The sequence below is a fragment of the Puntigrus tetrazona genome, chromosome 13 (genome assembly GCF_018831695.1).
Source record: "Puntigrus tetrazona isolate hp1 chromosome 13, ASM1883169v1, whole genome shotgun sequence".
In the NCBI taxonomy this organism is placed as follows: Eukaryota; Metazoa; Chordata; class Actinopteri; order Cypriniformes; family Cyprinidae; genus Puntigrus; species Puntigrus tetrazona.
The window spans coordinates 6,397,147-6,419,047 of record NC_056711.1 but is presented as its reverse complement, the minus strand read 5'-3'; the positions used below and the strand labels follow the sequence as shown (position 1 = coordinate 6,419,047).

The window sequence follows — 21,901 nt, the reverse complement described above, 5'->3', positions numbered from 1 at the left end:
AAAGCCATTAGACAGAGAGCTTCACAGCAAGATGCACTCAAACTGCTTGATGTTCAGAAACACATTTCCAGGATAAACACAACATTCACAACACACTCAAGAGAGCATGTTGAGGATCATTACAGTGCTTCTAAGACTGTACTGACATCCCTTAAACATACTGACATATCATTTATAACCCTGAGTATTAAACGTCTGCATTTAATATAGCCGGACTCAATTCAAACATTGTTTGCACACAATTTCAGCCTCAGCCTTCTATTTTTATTTTTTCCTTCTTTTTTCCATTTCTAACAAGGGGAAGTGACACCCATGTTAATCTGCGAGTCTTGTGATGAGTGATGAGGTTTGACGGCAGGGAACTACCATCCTCCACTATGTCCATATAACATGTCCATATACTTATCTGTCAGACAATATCTTGAAGAGACAGTTCACTCAAAAACGAATATTTTGTTAATACCTTATCATCGTGCCATTTCAAACCCATAAAATCCTTATTATTAGAATGCACCATTTTTGATCAAATCTGAGAGCTTTCTGACACTGCAAAGACAACAAAGCCGCTGAAAAAATAGCGGTTAAAATAGTTCACATTAGTGCATTAATTGTAATTTTTTGTGTAATTTTGTGAAGTTACAATAATAACTTTCTGTGCACAAAGAAAACAAAAAAAATGACTTTATTCAACAATTTCTTCTCGTCCATGTCAGTCTACAATGCATGTGTGTGGTGCTGCAGAAGCAGGAGCCGGCCTCCAAGTCACATGGACTACTTTAATGATGTCCTTAACTTTCTGGGCCTTGGACATGATAGTTACATTGCTGCAGGGTCAGAAGGCTCTCGAATTTCATGAAAAATATGTTTTTTACGAAGATGAAGGTCTCATGGGTTTGGAATATCATGAGAGTGATTACTTAATGACAAAATTTTTCCCTTCATTATCCCTTCAAACACAACTGCAAAACTGCCAATTAAAGACAGTTCACAGCAAAATGTAAATCATCATTTACTCACACTCAAGTTGTTCCAAACCTGTGTGAATTTCTTTGTTTTGCTGAACACAAATGACGTTACTTCGAAGAATGCTCGTTGCCAAACAGTCCCCATTGACTTCCATAGTATGAAAAACATGCTATGAGAGTCAACGTACTATGCATTTAGATTTTTGTGTAAACGTCCACTCTGAGACACAAATAATTCCCATATCCCGCCTGATAAGATCACCAGGACATTAATATATTAATAAAGCATTTGATTTGTTTCAGGATTGCTAATAAGCCAGTGTTATGGTAAGTTTTCACACCTTATCGATCATTCGCCGTGCCTCCTCTTCATCAGGGTTGCTTTTATCCAGTTCAATGGTGTAAGTTCCCTTGTCGCTCTGGTCATCGTCTTGTTTCTGAGCCTCCTCAGTGGGACTGGGCTGACCGGTAGCGGCAGGGCTCTGCACCACCTTCGGCTCCTCAGATCTCTGCTTAAGCAGGAGTCGAGCAGCCGTGGGGGCGACCGCCGCTAGGGATGATGACATGCCCTTGCTGCTGTCCGCTGCCGTGGCGACGACCTTAGGACGCGAGGGCGGTGCAGGGCAAAATCCTTCCCCTGCCACGCCTCCGAGCAGCGGTGCGGTCTGCGAAAACGAATAGGAGCGCCGCTTGCGAGGGTTATCCTCGTCGTAGAACTCGATCATAAAGGCTGTGCGGCTCACAGAAGACGACCCCTCAGTTTTGACCCGGCCCACTCCTGCGGCTCTCAGCCGCTCTTCTAGCGCGGCGTGGCGTTTGCTGCCAAACCGCAATCCCAAGCCATTCTCGGAATCGCTCTGCGTGCCATCCTCGTGTTTGCTGCCTGAAACGGAAGATCGTTTGGATGGGTTATGGCAAATTTGAACACAGAGCAGGGCAGTGCTTTCAACCAAGCGTGCAACTTCAGACGCAAACCTAACCAGAGCTAACACAAAATCCCCCATGCGATACACCCTGAGGCATTACAGTGGACTACAAAACCGGTTAAGTCTCTGGACGCTAACTAAGCGAGCACAGGAAAGAAAAGCAGAGGAAATAAGAGGTGGAGGAGGGGGCTGTCTATTCTTCAGCTTGGTCGGCTGAGGAAGCAGCATGCAGTCAGAAGTGACAGCCTCTGCTCTGGGAGGCTGGGAGAAACAACTACACCACTCCGACAGTGGCCTTTCACGCACAAACCGTGAAACAAAGCAGCTCTTCTGTGTCTCACAGCATGTTCTTTGAACGAGGAGAGCTGGCCCCACCAGCCCTCTATGAGTCAGACTGCATTTACTCTAACTAGTCCAATAACACCAAGCAAACACGCGTATTAAATTATACAAATACAGGAATTAACATGTAGTATTCTAAAATTGCATCAGTATAGCATAAGCTGCCATTTAAAATACTTGGTAACATTTCAGTATAGGGGCCAATTCTCACTATTAACCAGTTGATTATTAGTATGCCTTATATTAACATATTGGCTGTTTATTAGTACATATTCTGCAGTACCATAATACCTAATCCTACCCAATACCAAAATTTTGTAAAATAAACTTTTATTCAGCATGGATGTATTAAACAGGCAACAGTTAATACTTTTATAATGATATAAAAACGCTGCTAATTTAAACAAATTTAGTTCATCTGAATTTTATATTCATCAAAGAAAACTAAAAATGTAGCAAAACTGTTTACAACATTGATAATAATAAGAAATGTTTCTTGAGCAGCATGTCAGCTTATTATGATTTCTGAAGAATCATGTGACACTGAAAACTGAAGTAATGATGCTGAAAATTCAGCTTTGCCGTCACAGGAATTCAATAAAATTTATATCGAAATAACACAAGACAATACCTAAAAATACTTTTCATAGTTTCGATCAAAACTGGATGGTCCGATTTAATTAACCTCCCAATCCTTCATACTGTATATTTAATTAGACCGAAAGGATCATCTGATCAATATTCAACACAAAAATAGCTTTTTGTAAGTGACGCATGCAAAGCTGAAATCAATAACACCACAATAATAGAAGTGCTTAGAAGTGAAAGTGGTTACAAAAATTAATGGTACGGCGTAAATGCTGCAAATAAGAATATCAGTAAATATTACAAAATTCTGCAAATGGAAAAAAATATGTAACTTGCACATTTAAATAATAAATATATACTTTAATTAGATGTAAAAACTGACTATAGTGCAATAAAAAACTATGCTGATTTTTGAAAATGTAATTCAAAATACACTCAAAAATAGCAACTAATTGAAAGCAAAAATACTGAAAGAAAAACTATCATGAATTTAAATATGCACATAATAACACTTAAGTTGACCAATAAGTCACTTAAGTTTCTCTTTCTAGTTCTTCAAATTCCAATGCACCAGTTTCCCACCTTAAACAAGAAACAAGCCCTCAAATGATCAAAACAAAAATCCAACTCACCAGTGGACAATCGAAACAACAATCCAACTCACCAGTTCTTAGATCTCGCCCAACAAAACAAACAGCACCGATGCAGTTTCCAAAAGACAACCGCAAACACAAGCACTAAAAAAAAAGAACCACGCCTGAGACTGGATAGACCGCATAGTCTACCAGCCCTGCTTAGAGCTCACACGTGGATTTGCTGTCAGAGCTCTGTGGCTGCAAAGCACACACTCCTCATAAATTAGCACACATTTCATTACAGAACAACGCCATGGCGAGCAGAGTGGGCTTTCCTCTCCCGAAGCGGCATACGGTTTTTACAATTAAAAGTCCTACCGAAGGGAAGCATCCCAGGTGATCCATGGAAGGAGAAGGTTCTTGCTTAGGAAATCCGATTTTGTACAAAGTAGATCTCAAAGTCTAGCTAAACCACTACACAGACTAATCAATAGCACAGAAATCGGTGCCGTTCTGCAACGGTTAGAGAACTGCCTTCGTAAGGAGAGTGTAAGGAGAAAGTGGAGCTGCATTCTTAGCTAAGCTCTGTCATTGGGCGCAAGGAAAAAGGGTTTTAAAAGTGCTAGGTGGCAGCTAATCCTCTGGAATGGAAAATTCAGCTGACGCTATACAACCCGTCTACTGGCAGGTTGCAGAGTTCAGTAAAATTTGATTTCAACATTATTGAATCCCTTTAACAGCTGCGAGACTAGAGAAAAATCTAAAGCGGAATGAAAGTCGGCAGTCTAGATAATGAAAAGGAGTGGATGGCTATAAGTTTGATTCATCACATAATGGGCATCTTTGGTCTAGGATTCTGTCCATTTAGCTGTATCAAATGATCAAGAATACATCACTGTTAAGACTCCACAGCATAGCTCATTAACATTCGCAAAACTGCAAGGATGGTGGAGGTGAAGAATAGAGACATTGAAGCTTTGAGCTGACAGAAAAGTCAATGGCATTCCCCTTCAACTGCACACTAAGGCTCCTACACTAAGGCACCATGTGCAGATAATCAATTTGACAGAGTAACTCCCTAAGGATCATTTTCATTTATTTAAAAACATGCAAGTCCAACTTCACATTAATCAGAGAACTGGCTTTACTGATGAGATGCGCACAAATATATTGTGCAAAATATTGGCCAGCCCTACTGTGGTGAACAAAAATAAACATTATGGAAGAATCACGTTGTGAAACAATGATAGTTCATAGTGACCCAAGGCTATCAAGCTCCAAAAATGTCAAAAATAACCATAAGGAAATTTAGTCCTCATAGGAGACCTATTATGCCCCTTATCAGTATGTGTCTATGAAGTTTTAGCTCAGAATATCCCACATATCATTTATAATCATTTTTAAAAAGACATTTTGAGTTGAAGCACAAACAGGCTGTTTTAATGCATGTCTCTTTAAATGCAAATGATCTTCTGCTCTCTACCCCCTTTCCAGTTCGTACCTCAGATACTCTGCTAAAAAATATCTGTTTGGTTTTGATTGTCATGTCTATTGTGCTGAAATGTGTTTTAAACCATATTTGTTTCAATTTCTAATATACAGTTTTCTAAGCGCTTACATTTGAAGCATGCACACCAAAAGCAGCTGTCACATGGTTCTCTTTCAAGGGCTTTCATTTCTTACTGCGCTTAAACTATCAATTACACACAAGTTTAATGTTCAAACACACACAAGTTACAAAACAGTCCTTTTTGTCTGTTTAGGTAATCAGCTTGAAAAGAAATTGCATGTTTATATGAGACCTGAGGCAGCAGTATAATACACAGCAAATAAATCAGTAAATCCACTGCTCTCTTGTCTCCTCTGACGCCAAAACTCTAAATAGTTAGCCTGTTTTGTTTGAACTTTCACTATGGTGTTACTACATGTAAATAGTAAAATGTAAATTTATTGCATGTTTTGAACAAAAAACACCCATTACTTATTAGGAGAATAGGGACAACCCATTTTGACTATGTGCCTGGGTGCAGGGAATGTTGTTAAAAATAGCAAAAGTGGATTTGGACACACTCTAAGTGCACCTGCGCCGTCCGCTTTAGCCTTTCGCTTAGATTTTTAAGATAGGGTCCTTACGTTTATTTAAAGAAAAGACCGAAATTTATCACAGAGCATTCACAGTCATTATAAACTGCTAAATAGTTTCATTAAAAAATTCTACTTTTGTGTTTCAAAGAAATATATGGGTTTGAAGTAACATTAGGGTGAGAAAATGTTTAAGAGCACTGTTCCTTTAAACAAGGAACACACTTTTTTGCTCTTTAGCTCTAGCTGAATTTGCTATAAAATTTGCTATGGTAGCACTACATGTATTGCATTCTCCCTAGGGTTTATTGCTTCACCTTGTATTACTCTCATTTAATAAATTGCTTTTATAAAAGCACCAGCTAAGTGAATAAATGTATGTGTAATGGCATACCTTTAAGCCTCTTGAGGTGAACAGGCACATCACTCTTGATGCTCTTACTGTCATCTTCTGTGGACTCACGCCTCACTAGAGGAGGATCATTCTGGGCAAGCCAGTCGGCCACCTTGCTCTCAGAGGCCATGATGGCTGCCTGCAGGGTGCTAAGGTCTTTACCGCCAACGTGAGGTGATTTTTTTGGTCGTGGACGAGATACATGATCTTTAATGGTGACCTTGCCTGGGGAAGTATCATCAAACTCAATGGTGAATGAGGTGTTGGCCTGTGAAGCGGCATTGGCCATGGCTGATTTTGCAGCCCCAGTGCCCTCAGTGTCCTTTGTTGGGATCTCATGGATGCTGTTCTGTGCCATTTGTCCCTCCTTGCTGGGAATCTCAAAGTAGCTGGGCTCAGCGCCTAGAGGCCCCAAACCATTTTCCTTTGATTTATCACCTCTCTTGGTCTCTTTGCTCTCTGTGGGGCCACAAAAAAAGTGTATGAGTTAAGGGTCATGGCCTCAAAATGAACAGAATCAGATCAGCTAGCTATAAATCAAGACTATTGACCAGAATCACTGTCAGGACAAAGCCACAGTTTAATATCTGTCACATGACAAGAATTAATGGGACAGCTAATGGCACCTTAACAACTTAATGGGCTGAGGACACATGCTCTGACACCGTAGGCATGGTGCTAAATTTTGGAAATGACAAACTGTTTGACTAATGATACGCCGCATGACCAATTTCTATGCTATTTGTTGGAATAAGCAGAAATGACAGGCTCTCAACCCATAAACGTTTATATTTACTGTACTCTATTTCATTTTCAAATATTTTACATACTAGTTTACATGCATACTACTTTTCAAAACTCACTTTTGATTCATCTGTAATGTATTTTTCACAGAAATACTTGTGATGAATGCATTTAGGCTGCAGTTACTGTCAGTTTGCGCGGTGCAGGATTTAGTGCCTTTGTCTGAATTAAGGCCGAACAAACATCTCATAATCATGGCACAAATGTATAAGTAGAAAACAAATAATGAATAAAATAAAAGAAATGTACTAAATAGCATGTTAACTTGCCATGTGAGAAGAGAGAAGGCACGTAAGAATTTTGCAACCTGACAAATAAGCCACAATGAAAAAAACGTGAACAACTGATTTCGATTCTTCATTTAAACTGATATATTTATAGCATTTCATTGAGGTGTGACTTCCAAGCTCATTTTAAATAAATAGTGGTAATTTAGTAAATACTCTATTGTCGGCAACAGGTGCACATGCCTTTCACAGGCACAGCAACATTTTCCAAATATGATGTCATCGTGACATCACCAGTAATGCATCTGAATCAGACTGAGTTCTACCTAAATTTCCACAATTACTTCACTACATCTAATATACCGAAAGTGATGCCTAGTTAATCCTCTGCACAGCCCGACCTATCAGAGCGCAGCTGAAACTTCCTATTTTTAAAAATACTTTTGCACTTCCTCTTTCAAGTTATTATATTAAGATTTACTTATAAGAAATGCAACAATGGTTATTTTTATTCACCCTCAGCAACACGAAACACAATAAAGAAAGAAACCAAAAAAAAAACACTAATTTCTATTAGAATTCCACTTAAATCCTTTTGTTGTTTTATTACTATAAACATATATTACATCTGTTCAGCACAACTTTTCACACTACATCTCAGTAAGCTCAAGCCACAAGATCTTGTATGCGAATACGCTCCTTTACTAACAAGTTAACTTATAAGATTAACTACGTTTCATGAAGTAGGAAAACTTTAATACTGAAAATACTTACAAATCTAGCATGTGTGTCTGCCTCTGTGATGAGCGGCACTGGTGTCACAGAGGAGAAAGCAAACACGCCTCTGTGACAATAGAGATGGAGGGGGCTGGGCCTGTCTACAAATCAGCCTATTCACTTCTTAAGGGAGATGGTTCCCTTTACATTCTCTTCCTCTTTTTTTTTTTTTTTTTTCTACGCTGGCCTGTGAGTCCCTGCCTTTGGAAAACCAGCCTTGACTGCTGCCTAAAATAGCTCTGGGAGGTGTTGGCACTTTGATGTGGTGGACTGTTGCATGAATGATTTTCTCTCTCTCTCTGTGGCAGCGCTGGCGTTTAGCAAGCCTGAAACAAATAACGCTGATTCATTTCGAACTTCTGCCAACTTTGCCGTCTTTTGAACCCGAGTCCGTACTCTTTGTCTGAGTAACACCGCAAGGTTTTGTCAAACAATGCCAGTCAGTGTGCCAGCACTGCCCCTTCGAGATATATTTACCCAACATTCCCTCAGAAAGAAACAAGGCCTCTTCTGAGAGCAGATTTTGCATTTGTGAACAGAGATGGTGCTGTTTTGAGTGAATTAAATTAAGAGGGCTCAAGGGCATGAGTAAGATTCCTGGGCTTTGATGGGCTATTCTAAGGTAACTGATATAAGCGGCACATATTATTAAAAAAAACTAAATAACTCATGCATTAAATAACTGTTTTTATATACATGTACAGAATCTAGAAATGTAGCATTCCATTTAGTATTTCTACATGCACAGATATAATTAAGTGACAAAAATCACATCATAAATAAAAAAAACACATTAATTACACAATATGTTTTTCTTGCTGTATCAAAAGACACATTTTGAGTACATTTTTCTGGTTTAGTGTTTGTAGCAAATGTGTGATGTCCTGCTGTGGTAAAGCCTCTGTAATCTACAATCCCATTACTCCTATACGGAGCAAGTTAATGGGATTCCGGACCGCTAGATCACATGCCAGCTTCAATCGCAAACAAATTTTTCACACTGTTTTTTTCTGGAGAAAACAATTGAAACTCTTCAGTCTCTTCACAACTCTCTTCTGTCTAGTGTAGATCTGCTAAAAATGCAGAAATAAGAGAATCTTTCTCTGACTGTCTAATTAAGCCAATATATATATATAGTTTTTTTACAGATTTGTAAAAAAATTCCCCCAAATTTGGGTTATCTTACCGGCCCCACTGTTCTCCTGCTTCTTTCCAGATGTTTTATTCTCTTGTTTAAAGGAGTTCTCATCATCTGCATCCCCGTCGCCCCACCAGGACGGCTGTCCATACAGCGGGGTTCCCCTGTGCATGGCAGCTATATCACCTGTTATAAAAACAAACAAACAAACAAAAAGTATAAGTCTGTAATCTGTCATGTATTGAATACTACTGAAACATGAATTCTAAAAAATATACATTGCTATTTAGAGTTTATGTAAAGAACACTAATTTGCTTCCATGTTTATATTTAGATGCCACTTTTGCTTAAACTCTGATCCTCACAAAAAGCTCTGATATGGTTTCAAAAAACCGTATAGTTAACAAGAATGAGTTTTGTTTTCTTTTTTTAAGTCTTTTGTCCCTTTTGAAGTTTGATAACCATGGTTGCCATAAAATGCCAGTGTGTACATTAATCAAAATCTTCATTTGTTACAGTTTACATGTATGTACATGATACTGGGTTGCTGCCTGCAGCCAAACTAAAACTAAAACTAAACATACAGACTAACAGGGAGAATCCTTTTGATGTCCATGCAACTAATTCAGAGATTCCAGCGCTGCATTGGCTTTGATTCTCTCCAGAAATCTTCATGATTCTTCATGTGCTGCACACAGTTGCATCATGTAACTTTAACAGCCGGGGGCCAGGGGATTATTGGACAAGCCTGACAATTAGCAGGATGAAATAACCAGGTGGCAGTGAGATAAGAGTGAATGTTAAACGCTACCGCCCTTGACACGCTGATGGCTGGAAAACAGAGGCATGGGCGTAGAGCTGTTCCCTTCCCTATAATTAAATAGCCAGCACTTCACTGTAGGGCTGAACCATAGTTCTAATTATGTAGAGTAACACATAAATACATGTGTTGAGATGTGTTCAGTTCAAAATAGGTAATAAAGGGCATAGTTAGGCAAGGCATTACATATTATAACACATACCTGGGGAGGATGATAAAACAAACACACAGCAATGAAAAATGTCTGAAAACACAAATTATTCCACCAAGCAATGTTTAGCAGAACAAGTGTGTTGATAAAGTATTTTACAACGGCTTGAACATGGCTTTTTATTGGTTTTTAGCATGTTGCTAGGTATCTAAATAAAAAAAAACATCCAAATTATACTCTCTTATATTCTAAACCTAGATAAGACTCTGTCAGTAAAGGTTAATGTGATCAAAATGAACAGAACACCTCTCTGATTTGAGGCATCGTGTTCATAGCACAAATAGCGTGACGATTAAATGTGACATCAATTGTATTAACTGTAAAATGCCACCCTTCATTTTCCATTTGTGACAAGTTTATTCCATTACAGGAAAAAAAAAATGCAACCTCCTCTTTAGCCAGAGGGCAGTTTTTCTCTTTCACAACCGTCACATGTTTGTGTCGCATGTTGCTACAGTGAGGAGAGTTAATGGTTTTCTGAATCTCATCAGAGGAGATGACAGAAGGTCACTTACACCTGTCGCTAGTCAATGCCTCAATAAAAATAGACTTTGATTATAAATGTCACCTTGCACTGCCGAAAAGGGACAATGGATTAGTCAGATGGGGCACAGCAGTGGCTAGTCCAGTATTGCTCACATTATTTAAAGATGAAACACTGTTTTGCATCACAGTGATTTTTACCTGCCATCTTGTCATCTCCTTTGTTTGGCTCTGCAGGTTTGGCTGCTGGTTCAGCAATGGGCTGCGATGGTTTGCTCACTTTGGCTTTGTCTGGGGAAGACTTGGGGGTTTTTGAAGGCTCTGCACAGGTGGGCTTCTTGCCCAGCTGAAGTTGGCTGGTGAACTTTTCATGCTGGCAGAAAGGAGAGAGAAGAACACAGTAAGCACCAGAAACCTGTCATCAAACAGTACTTAAGAAGAATAAAAAATTATATAGGATCAGTAAGTGCAATTTTGATATACCAGTACATTGACCACTATATTGTTAACTGTATTTACTGAATCAGAGATGTATTGGTTGTTTTACCTTCAGAGCCTCCTCTGGTACATGTAGCTCTCCTCGCACCACAGTGAACAAGTTGGTATGTGAGTCGGGTTAAGAAAGATAGTTTCATAAATAGCCAAAAACATGCTAAATATTCATACACATTGACACACAGGGCTCAATACATGAAGCCATATAACTCTAGTTCTGCTTCTTCTTTTCTTTGTCGTGCACATACACATAAATCATTTAAATTATGAGAATATAAAAAAATTCAATCACATACAGATACAAATAAGGATTTTGAAATACTAAAATAACACTAAATCTGAAGACAAGTACACTGAAGGATATCATATCCAAAACGCAGTTTGTCATCGATCTTTAAAGTGATGTACATCTGTTCCTGGATTCTGACATCATTCACAAATGTCTGAAAATAAAAAAAATTAAAAATTAATTTACATTTTTAGACTCATAATGGTCCAAATGTTCATAAAATGTTAAAACAAAAAGTTAAGATCACTGACAATGAAGTTAAAGCAAACTACATATGCTGTACTGTGTCAGCCGTGTCACCTGTTTTCGTTTAAAACAAAGCATAAATATATGTAGAAAACGTATCTGTGTTATGGTTGAACCAGATGGACTATTTTGACGATGTCTTTCATACTTTTCTGGACCTTGACATTGTTTAGTACTTGGCAGTCAATGGTTTTCATTCAAAACTTCTTAAATTGTGTTTCGAAGACAGGTTTGGAACTACATAGGAGTGACAACATTTTCAACACACACGCACACACACACACACACACACACACACACACACAAGCTCACACACACAAAAAAAGGTTTTCCTTCCTGAAAGTAGTCAATATGCCTTCAATCTGGGCTTTGCAAAAAAAATCTACTTAATAATCATTAAATTTCAACTGAATAACAGAAAGATGCTAATGGTTTATTCTTAAAAACTACTCGATCTGAAAATCTCAGATTGCAGCTATACCTGAGGAGTACCATAAACATACTACACTCCATTAACCTGTCATTCGTTAAGGCAGCAAGACATCTGCGTATGTAATTAGTTCAACTTCAAAAGTTCGGTGCCCAAATGGTTTACAGATCCCTACTACAGTGAGAGCCACCTCACAAAGTCTGAAAACATTCAGGGTGATAATAATGTGCTTTAAGGTCTGCTCCGTCTCAAATATCAACCGCTTCCTGCAAAGCCCAACAAAGGAGGGGAGCAAATCAAACTGACAAAGCACTTTCTAAAGCATTCAAGTTTAAAATTTCCCTTGAAAAGCTGAATCAATCTCCTCCTCTGTCCTTCCTGCAACATCCAGTGACCTTTAAGATATTTAGCTGGAATGTGGGGTGAAAGCTGGGAGGGCTCCTCAGTGGCTGACTACAAGTTATTTCCCTTTATTCAGTTAGGTTTTCAACATGTGCCAACTTTAACTTGAAGAATACGGTAGTTTCATACAATGTCTGGACTTGTTGTGTGGAGTTTTGTTGAAAACTGATTCCTGGTCAACATGAAAAGTGTAAAAAAAAAAAAAAAAAAAAAGGCGGATAATATGCTGCGCACGCTATAATAGTACTTTCCTGCCAAAGCAGGACAGGAAGAGGAATTCTTAAGCATGACTCAACGGGAAGAGGTTGTAATTTTTGTGAGCGGTCCCATGAGTGCTCATTTAGTCATAGATTTTTTACTGACCACAAACAAAAGGACATAACACAAACAGAGCACGGACTCAGGAAAAGCACACTGCGCCTCAATATATTTACTAAGGTTTATATTTCAAACATAGTAAAAGAGCCAAGTACGAAGGAAAGTTTGCATTTAAGTAAGGGGCACACAAATTTGCGTCAAGATAAGTCTGAATCTGAACATACATAAAAATGGAAATGACAAGTCTAATTTTAAAGAACCTAGCCTTTATCTTTTTACAGTGATGACTGGCTGACTGTACATTATCTTGCATATTACACACTGACTCAGTACGTATATGGATATGAATGATTTAAACTGAAATTATTTTATTATGTAACATGAAAGACTGTAACGTGACATGCTGAAAGCACAGCTGAAATGATCAAATTTGTTGCTTTAAAATCAGTGGCACTCATTCATCAGAAACGTACTGCTCCATTATGTTCCCTCTTACTCACCCCGTTCAGGCTTCCCAGATCCTTCACCTTGTGCTCGTCGCTGCTGGACTCATAGTTGATGACAGCGTGCTGCTTGTCTACACTGCGAGACTGCAATCACAAACAGATTGCAGAAAAGCAAGAGTTATGAACCAGAGATAAACCAGTTTTCGCTGAGAACTGTCACTTCGTGGATTTGTTATTTTTGGCTAGTTTATATGCAGTCACAGAAGTATTCGACCTCGCGGCAGAATTTGAAGGTGACGTATCTTACAAGTGCAACATACCAAAACTGACTAACATCTGGTGAGAAACAATCTCTCACACAAGTTTTGAAGATCGGCTGCGAGCTCGAGTTGAAGACACACTTCTGGCATTTTGTGAACAAAAAAAGTCTATTTGTCTGCTGTCAAAAAAAAACATAGTGATGTATGAAGCACAGCTCACACAGGAGTAACTATCAGCAAATCTGAATGCTGCGATATCTGTTTGGGAAGATTTTTCGCCTTCGTGCAAATTTCTACTGAAATTGCTGGTTTGTGAACATGACAATTCAATGAACGATGGCAAATATTTAATGCTAAATGTTAAAATAAATTTTCAGGCACTTTATCTTCATTTAAATAATGTGATGATGGCAGAGGAAAGACCAACCTCCAAAAGTCTTTGTTTGCAGGCTTTGCAATTACAATTTGCTCATAAAAATAAACACTGAAATGAGCGAATTAATTCAAATGTAAAAATTTAGAGGATAAAACGTGCATGTGCTGATGTTAAAGCACCTAAGATAAGTGTACGTGCACAAAGTGTATCTATTTTAAAAGTGAACTCATCCTCAGTTCGGTGATAAGGAATCTAATACATTACCAATCTATTTTGAGACAAACCATGTGACCACTAAACGTATTGTAACACAATCACATGACCAGCCTGAGTTTGATTTATGCCTGACCCCCACATGAAAGGGTCAAAGAGGGAAATGGGGGTTTCCTAACTAAACAAAGCCTATGTTTATGTCTACCAGAGACTAGTATTTGAACACTAGAAACCCCAGAGATAGTTTTTTCCCTACATCTCCACCATTTAAAAGGCTCTATTAGCATTGTATTCATTACGTATCATTTAATTGGATGTGAAAATAGGTTTTTTGTAATTGCTTTGAGATGCAAAGAATTTATTTCCATTAAAGATTTCCAAACTAAATGTTTCCTCATATACAAGAAGGCCATTTCAACTTAAACTCACTACGTAGTTGTTAGGTGTTGTGTGAAGTTGTTATGTGGATGCTAGGCTGTTTTGTGCGGTTACTTATGATTGTATGAGATGCCCAGTACACAGCTTTCCCTCAAGCGGCTGATATTACATCTGCGTTTGTGTTGTGATATGTCAACTTTGTTTTGGGGTTGGACTGAGTTACTCAGCTCTCTAATGACGTGACTGGCACTCTCTCTCTCTGTAATGTTCGTAGTACATCACTGTAGTACATCTAAAAGTACCCCATGAGCTGTTCGCCCCACTTTCTATTAATAAAGTTGCATGACTAACACGTGTGTACTGATGCTGTGGTAGATAGTAACAGTCGTGCCACTGGAACTAAACTTTCCTCATGGGCATGGATTAATCTTTCTCCATCCTTCCTATCATCATTACAGAAAACTTGTGAAATACACTAGCATTCAGTTTGGAGTTGATGCATTTTATTAAGATTTTTAAAAAAGTATTTTATGCATTAGCCAAAAATTCAGTAAAATCGGAAATATGTTTACAATTTAATAATGTAATGTATTCATTTAATGCTAGGCTGAATGTACAGCATCATTACTCCACACACATGGTCCTTCAGAAATCATTCTAATATGCTAGCGATCAAGAAACATTTCTTATTATTATAAGTGTTGAAAAGAGTTGTGCTGCTTAATATTTTTGCAGAAATAACGATAAATATTTCTTTACGTTTGAAAACATTAATTCTTTTGCCATTTCACTGGGTTATGCTGATAGTACAAAAATACTCACATCGCCTAAACAGAGACATTTTCATTCAATAACATTTTCATTAAAGCATCAGAGTAGCGTTATAGAAATTATAGTTATTCATGGCATCACTTCAAAATTTTCTACTTGTATTTTCCACTTTATGTCAAATCAACCAAAGAAGATTTGTAGTTTTAAAACTGAGAGAGACTCTTCCTGACCTGTAGCATAAGCTCGCAGTCATCACGGCCCACAAATATCATCTCCCGGGGCAGGCGGTGCCGCGTGCCCCCGCTACTCACGAGGAACCAGGACGTGAGGCTCATCTCTGCACTCTCCTCCAGCCTCAGTCCCTACGTCATCCTGATGGACAGATAGAGACACAGAAAGTTTTATGAAAAACATTTGACAGAAAAAAATCTGTGACATTCCATTTCTCACTCTACTTTTACAAAAAGTATGTTTGATTAAAACTAATAAATGCACGAATATTGGACTTTTTTAAGGCGATTCTGTCCGTCCCACTAAGATGTTTGAATTTGAACCGACAGTGGAATGTGGGTGGAGAGAGACAGAGAGGGAGATCCGTTAGACTGCGCTGAAATCTGCTGCATACTGACAACAGAGGCCTGGGACACTTCCCTCCTCCCTCGCCGCCCATGATCATTGCCAGATGCGGCAGGAAGTGATGTAGGCAACTTGGCTGCACACCCGACTGGGCTGTGGGATTTTTTTTTCCCTTTTTGTGAAAAGGAGGTCAGATTCAGCTGCTCTGAGCTACAGCTGCAAATGGTCTGGGAAGAGGAATTTAATGTATCCTCCTGACATACAAACCCAAATGCCTCTTCTAGGTGACCCAGTGCAACTCTCAACCTCTTATTTTTTTTTTACTCCAAGGCACAACACGGTATATGTCCAAAAACATGCTATTTCAGTGGTATATGATTTAAAAAATTATGGTTGTAGGTTATGTAGTCTGTAAATTATTTATAGCAATACCTCAAACGGATACAGATAAACAAACAACAATAAAAAAGACATCTATAACAAGTCTCTATATAACTGTAATTATTGACAGCATGACTCTCCTTCTTCCTTTCCCCTGGAAGACCCTCATGACTAGCACTCTCAAGCAGCTAGGGCAACTACACATTGGATATTGTGAAAGCCCTTTTTATTAGCACATCGCTATGGCAACATCTTGACCAATAATGGGTGCCATTTTGATATATGGCCCCCATATTTGCTGAGAGTGCACTATGATTATGCTGCTTAAAGAGCTGGAACACAATATCCACTCATTGAAATGCAATATAGCCGACCTCTTACAAATTCTAAAGGCCCACTTATGGATGTAAAGTAGATTCAGAAACCAAGTTGTATAAAATTCATTTATAAAATATTCTGACACACACGCACACACACATACACACATATTGAAAACAACCTATAGAGTTAGTACGACATACTTTAAGAAAGTTAATGTACAATGTATCTGACAGGGATAAGTTCAGAGAAGTCCTTCCCAACCTAGATAGATTATATCTTGGGAGCAGCTTGCATAGCTGAATACTAGCAGCTGGGTTTTCTCTTTTCTGGAACACAGGCTTTAGTCAAGCAACCACAGGAAAACCTTTATACCCGTCAACTACCCACGGAATTCAGGAATAAGCATAACGTGGCAGAGGCGCCCTGATGTGGTGCGATATAAACCTCTCTTTTAATAAGACATGAAAGAGCTTTGGAAGCTGGAGAATGTTAGTCGTGAGTACCTTCTAATGATCACATGAATATCTGACAGACCTCAGTCTTCACACAATCCCTGTATGGCCACCGAGACAATTTTGAGAAATTAAATAATTTAAAACATTATTTAAAGCTTAAAGCGAGCCGGCAAATCTTCCGACTTCCCTTTTGCTGTGAGTTTCACCTTCTTAGAGGCACAAGGCATGCTTAAGATATCACAAATAGACACATCACTTTCTACTAAAGCAGTGTTGCTGCCCCCAAAGCTCCCCCTTTTCTTCCAAACAGAGCGACATATGGTGTTTTTAGCGGGTGAAAGGCTGATTTCACTATGCTGGCTGAGAGTGCATCCTCCTGCCTCAGTGTCTGAAGAGATGGATTGTTTTGGGTTGGCTGAGCGTTTTTGCAAGGAACAGGAAGTGTGGCTAACGCTTCTTCCTGCTTCCCCCAACTCATTTCTGAATCTCTGTCATCTTGTTCATCTCCGCGAGGAATAAGGAACTGATTCACTCTGGAACAGATAAGCAGTAAACTTGGAAAACCCCATTTTTAATAAGCTTCGAATTTTAATGCTTTGTTGCAACAGAAACAAATGGAACAACTAAAATTATGTTTTTCTGTACTATGAATAATAGTGAAAACTTTTCATTTCAAAGTTGCGTTTCTCGTGTTTAAAGCTCTTGCTTGTCTTTCTGCATGAAGTCTACACCCATCTGATGAGATCTCCAGCCAGATGATGAAACAACCCTTTAAGGGTCCTCCCTAATCCACATGACCTCATATCATGACCCACGAGTACTACCCCGATCCATCTCTGCTGCAGTCTAGTAAAAAGGTCAATTTCAAAATGAAAATTGGGCTATTTATCGACCTTCATGTAATTTTATACATGTATGAATTCTGAAATTAAAGACTTTATTAGCTAATAATTTCCACTTGCATTCGCATGGGCTATGTTTAATAACGGTAAATACAGCTCTGTTGTGGGAGGTTTCATGTCAAACTCATGTAAATAAATGCAAAATGTAAGTAATTTTCAGAGCCTATTACCATATTTTTCAAATATGAAAGTCATGTACCTGAAACATGCTTCTGTGATATTACAAATTAACTCACACTTTAAAAAAAGTACTGAAGAAAAGCTTTCACTGATACCCTTAAAAAAAAAAAACCTAATATGCACTATTTAGGTATTAATATGCATAAAATAGGTTTTAATATGTAGATTTAAGGTACTAATATGCAATTGTTAGAGGTAAATATGGCTTAAATGTATTTTTGTAAAAGTATCACCCTAGTGATAAGTTTTGAACCTTGTTATCTAAGAGTGATAATGCAATTAACATAAAGCATGCAAAACGCTCATTTGTATTTGGCCTGAATTAGAGAGGGATCATACATAGGCCCAGGTTTATAGTTACAGTTTCATTTTAAATACTTGTGTTCATGTGTAGCAAGCATAAAAAACATTCTGAACTTGTGAAGTGAGGGGAACTAAACACGTGTTCATGTCAAGTAGGTTTATAAATGTTAATTGGTATTTTACATTATTTTACTAATTTTTATGGGAAATATGGTACGTGGATAAAGAGCGTATTAACATTTTTCATCTTATGTGAAAATAATACAAATTTGGAGTAAATCATAAGACCAATTTTGATTTTGGTGTGAACCATCCCTTTTACAGGCTTCTGGCTTCGCTACTGTTCGGATGTTCTTGCTTACTGCTCTGCGCTTTGCTCCCCAATTCTGTACTTTCAGCAGATCAGCATAGTGCTGAACAAAACATTTTTGGCACAAACACTAAATTAAAAACTGAACATCTGTGAATGCCAAGTGAAGGTCCTTGAAGGTAAAATGATGTTGTGAGGCCAATGAAGACTGGTTGGTGTGATAAAGTCAATGTCCTCACTGCTATCAACATTATCTCCTGAGAGAGGTAAAATCACTGAGGCATCACAAACTGTTAAATAATTAGTCTCAGTTCATTGCTTTTATCTAACTCATTGGTAGAAACCAGACTCAGAAATTAAATCTCCATCATTCTGTTCCTCTAACACAGCACTTTGTTTGCATTATCAAAAAAATTGATTCTTATTTCCAGAAACAGATGCTGTAACAACAAGCCTGAGGGCTTCTGAGCCTTCTGTCTCAAACCTGAAAAGGCATCGGACTACACTCTGACTAGTCACCAGAAAGTATAGAGCATATTTATATGCTAATGCCGGGAGAGAAATCGATCCACAGACCATCTCAGTGCAGTGAGTGGGATTGACGTGAATGAACAATGGCTGGACTTTCATTCAGATATTCCAAGTTAATGTTTGCACTGAAGAGGAATAGATATAGTGTCTTGTCTTCGAATGTTTAGAAATGTAATGTAATAAATGTAAACGGGTTCATCTTAATTCATATCTACGGCCTTATCTCTGCACATAGAAGAAGGCCAATGCAGTAAAACACGCTAAGAGAGCAAATTTGGGGATGCTGTAAAAGTACCATATGGCCATGAGAAGCAGACATCTCATTTACATCATCAGCATGTGGCAGCAGGAAGAAAGATCCATCATTAATCCAAATCTAATACACTGGTGACTAGACCTTATCAGACAACAAAATGTGCCCGTTGGGTGGTAATAAACATGCATAATGACATACTTGACTCAATAGACCTACTTATGCAAATAGACAACCGGTAAATGTTTCTGACCAAAGGGAATTTCTACTACGTGTTCACCATGACGGTCAGCATTTTCAAAATAAAAGGATGATTCAGAACAAAAATCAGCTATTTATCATATGAATTAAACTGTACCACTGCAAACTTTGAGGTCAGTAAGTATTCCTTAAATAATAAATAAAAATTTTTTTAATTTAACTAATTTTATATATATATATATATATATATATATATATATATATATATATATATATATATATATATATATATATATATATATATATATATATATATATATATATTTATTGTGATGGCAAAGCTGAATTTCATAACTCATAACATCATAACTCCAGTCTGCAGTTTCAGATAATGCTTTAGAAAAGATTATGCTACTATGCTGACGCTCAAGAAACCTTTCTTGTCAATGCTGAAAACAGTTGTGCTTAATTGTCATGGAAACTATTAAATGTTTTGGGATACATTAAAAACAAAATCTTTATAATATTGTGATGTTATGAACACGAATGAATAGAACGGTGTGCCATTATACACCTTTAGGCGTCTATTGCATGCACTTCAATTGCCAGTTACAATCAGCAGACCAGATATAAATGGGGGACAAATAATGGACCACAAATATAGGTCAGAACTAAAGAGCAGGATTAGGCTAGCCAGAGGGCATACAGAATTCAGACTGGCCTGAAATGACCCAATAGTCTGATCATCAATCACAGACAGCCATTTAAACACATTTGTAATACATCACTGACAAGAGCCAAGAAAAAAAAAAAAGTATTATTGTTAAACTTTAAAAATACACACGCATCTTTCCGTAGGGCATACACTGGCAAATTCTTGCATATATAGAATTTCTCATACTGTTTTTGAAAATAATGGACTGTGAGCGTGTGATTCTTTGTGGCTCCTTTGTGAATCCACATTCGCTTGCTACTTCCGTTCAACAACAGGAAGCTCACTCGATTGGTCAGTCAACATGACCCAACGAAGGAAGTGATGCTAACTTATGAATAATTAATGATTTGGGGCCCAGGGTTCACAAAAGAGAGATTTTCTTATGAAAGCCCCAGACTCAGTGTAGGATATGTTTTGGTCTGGGTCTAAGACAGTTTTTGCATTTTCTCTTTCAGAAGATTTAAACTCCTCGGGACCAGACATATGATGTCTCACGAGCCGCAAAAGAACATTTATAAATTCATTCCATTCAATCATCTGTGTTTTCTTTGTTTTTCGTGAGAAGAGAGATTGAAAAAGCTGTTTACAAACAACCAAACCAAGACCTGCCGTACTGTCTGTTACGCTGCACTACAACGATAATTCTGCCTTTTGGAAACCAAAAATGTGCATTAAAAAAAGATTCTTGCCACAAAAGGTATAAACAAACAGCTGGTTCGTTACCTAGATTAAAATACTGGAAGAAAAATACAGATTAGTCAATGGAAATCCACTAGAGGAAATGTGCGAAACAAAAACAGTTACACCCAATAAAAACTGAAAAATACACACACCCCGTCTATTACTTGTTTTGCGTCACTTTTTGTCACTAAATTATTTAATATTGAAAACATAAATATGGGTAGATAAATGATTATTATTAAAAATAATAATAATAATAATAACTTTATTTTAATGTATTTAATTATTAATATTACTATAAATAAAAGCAGAGTCTAGCTGAAACCATTCAACTTCAGTCCTGCAAAAGGAGGTGGGGACTGTAAAGAAAGCGGCCTATAATTCAGCCGTCTCTCAGATAACTGATATGCTCACATTTATAGACACTAAAAATGTCAACACGCTACCCAAAAATACTGTCTAGGTAGGCAGCTCAACTCACAATGTTTGGAGACACAGTCACTTATGCGGTTTTATGTTTATATTGTAATAATGTGCTTAAAATAAACTCTGAAGAAGTAATAGATAATAAAGACACCCCCACCCCCTTTTCAACTAATAATGCATTTAGTAACAAACCCTGTGACACAGGACGATTTTGACGTTATACTGTTTTTTTTCTCTCTCTAAAACTAGAGATGGCAAACACTTAAAAACAGCGTTTCAGCGTTGAAAAGTGAAATTGATACTGCAATCAAAATACACGTAGGCCAGATGTAGCAGAACAAAACAAGAGCCTTTGTCAAAACAAAGGATTCTGCGCAGTGCCCTTCACAGTGTGCACCAGAGCCCGGCGAATCGTGCACATCTCCTACATATGCGACTTAATGCACTGAAATAGTGCTGTTTTTACTGATTCGCTGCGATCGAGAGCAGATTTTACGATACTAAGCAAGATGCCATGCGTTCGGGCAAAACCGGTGACCGGTGCTCTTTATGCATATAGTCAAGCTCGCTATTACATCCCATACATAAATCAAGATTAGATGAGAATATCACTGAACGCTAGCGTCCGGACGCGCAACGTTAATACAAAAATCACACCTGAATACAGGCGGTGTTCGAGCTAGTGTTTATTCATTCAGTATGATCGAACT

General features: G+C 37.9%; 1 protein-coding gene across 10 annotated transcripts in view; it reads right to left on the bottom strand.

The window, feature by feature from the left end:
• cep170aa (centrosomal protein 170Aa) overlaps positions 1 to 21,901 on the bottom strand; it is a 32,646-nt gene that overhangs the window by 10,340 nt on the left and 405 nt on the right. For 8 of the 10 annotated variants that reach the window (XM_043255429.1, XM_043255430.1, XM_043255431.1 and 5 more), the window contains exons 2-9: positions 15,187 to 15,328; positions 13,013 to 13,102; positions 11,192 to 11,270; positions 10,880 to 10,938; positions 10,534 to 10,705; positions 8,867 to 9,004; positions 5,873 to 6,331; positions 1,307 to 1,848 (exon numbers count right to left, since the gene is read on the bottom strand). In XM_043255429.1, coding sequence (XP_043111364.1) covers positions 1,307 to 1,848; positions 5,873 to 6,331; positions 8,867 to 9,004; positions 10,534 to 10,705; positions 10,880 to 10,938; positions 11,192 to 11,270; positions 13,013 to 13,102; positions 15,187 to 15,291 — 1,644 coding nt within the window. In that variant the 5' untranslated portion in view covers positions 15,292 to 15,328. Of the gene's footprint in view, positions 1 to 1,306; positions 1,849 to 5,872; positions 6,332 to 7,677; positions 7,749 to 8,866; positions 9,005 to 10,533; positions 10,706 to 10,879; positions 10,939 to 11,191; positions 11,271 to 13,012; positions 13,103 to 15,186; positions 15,329 to 21,901 lie in introns of those variants that run through there. The other 2 variants (XM_043255437.1, XM_043255438.1) reach the window with 2 other exon arrangements.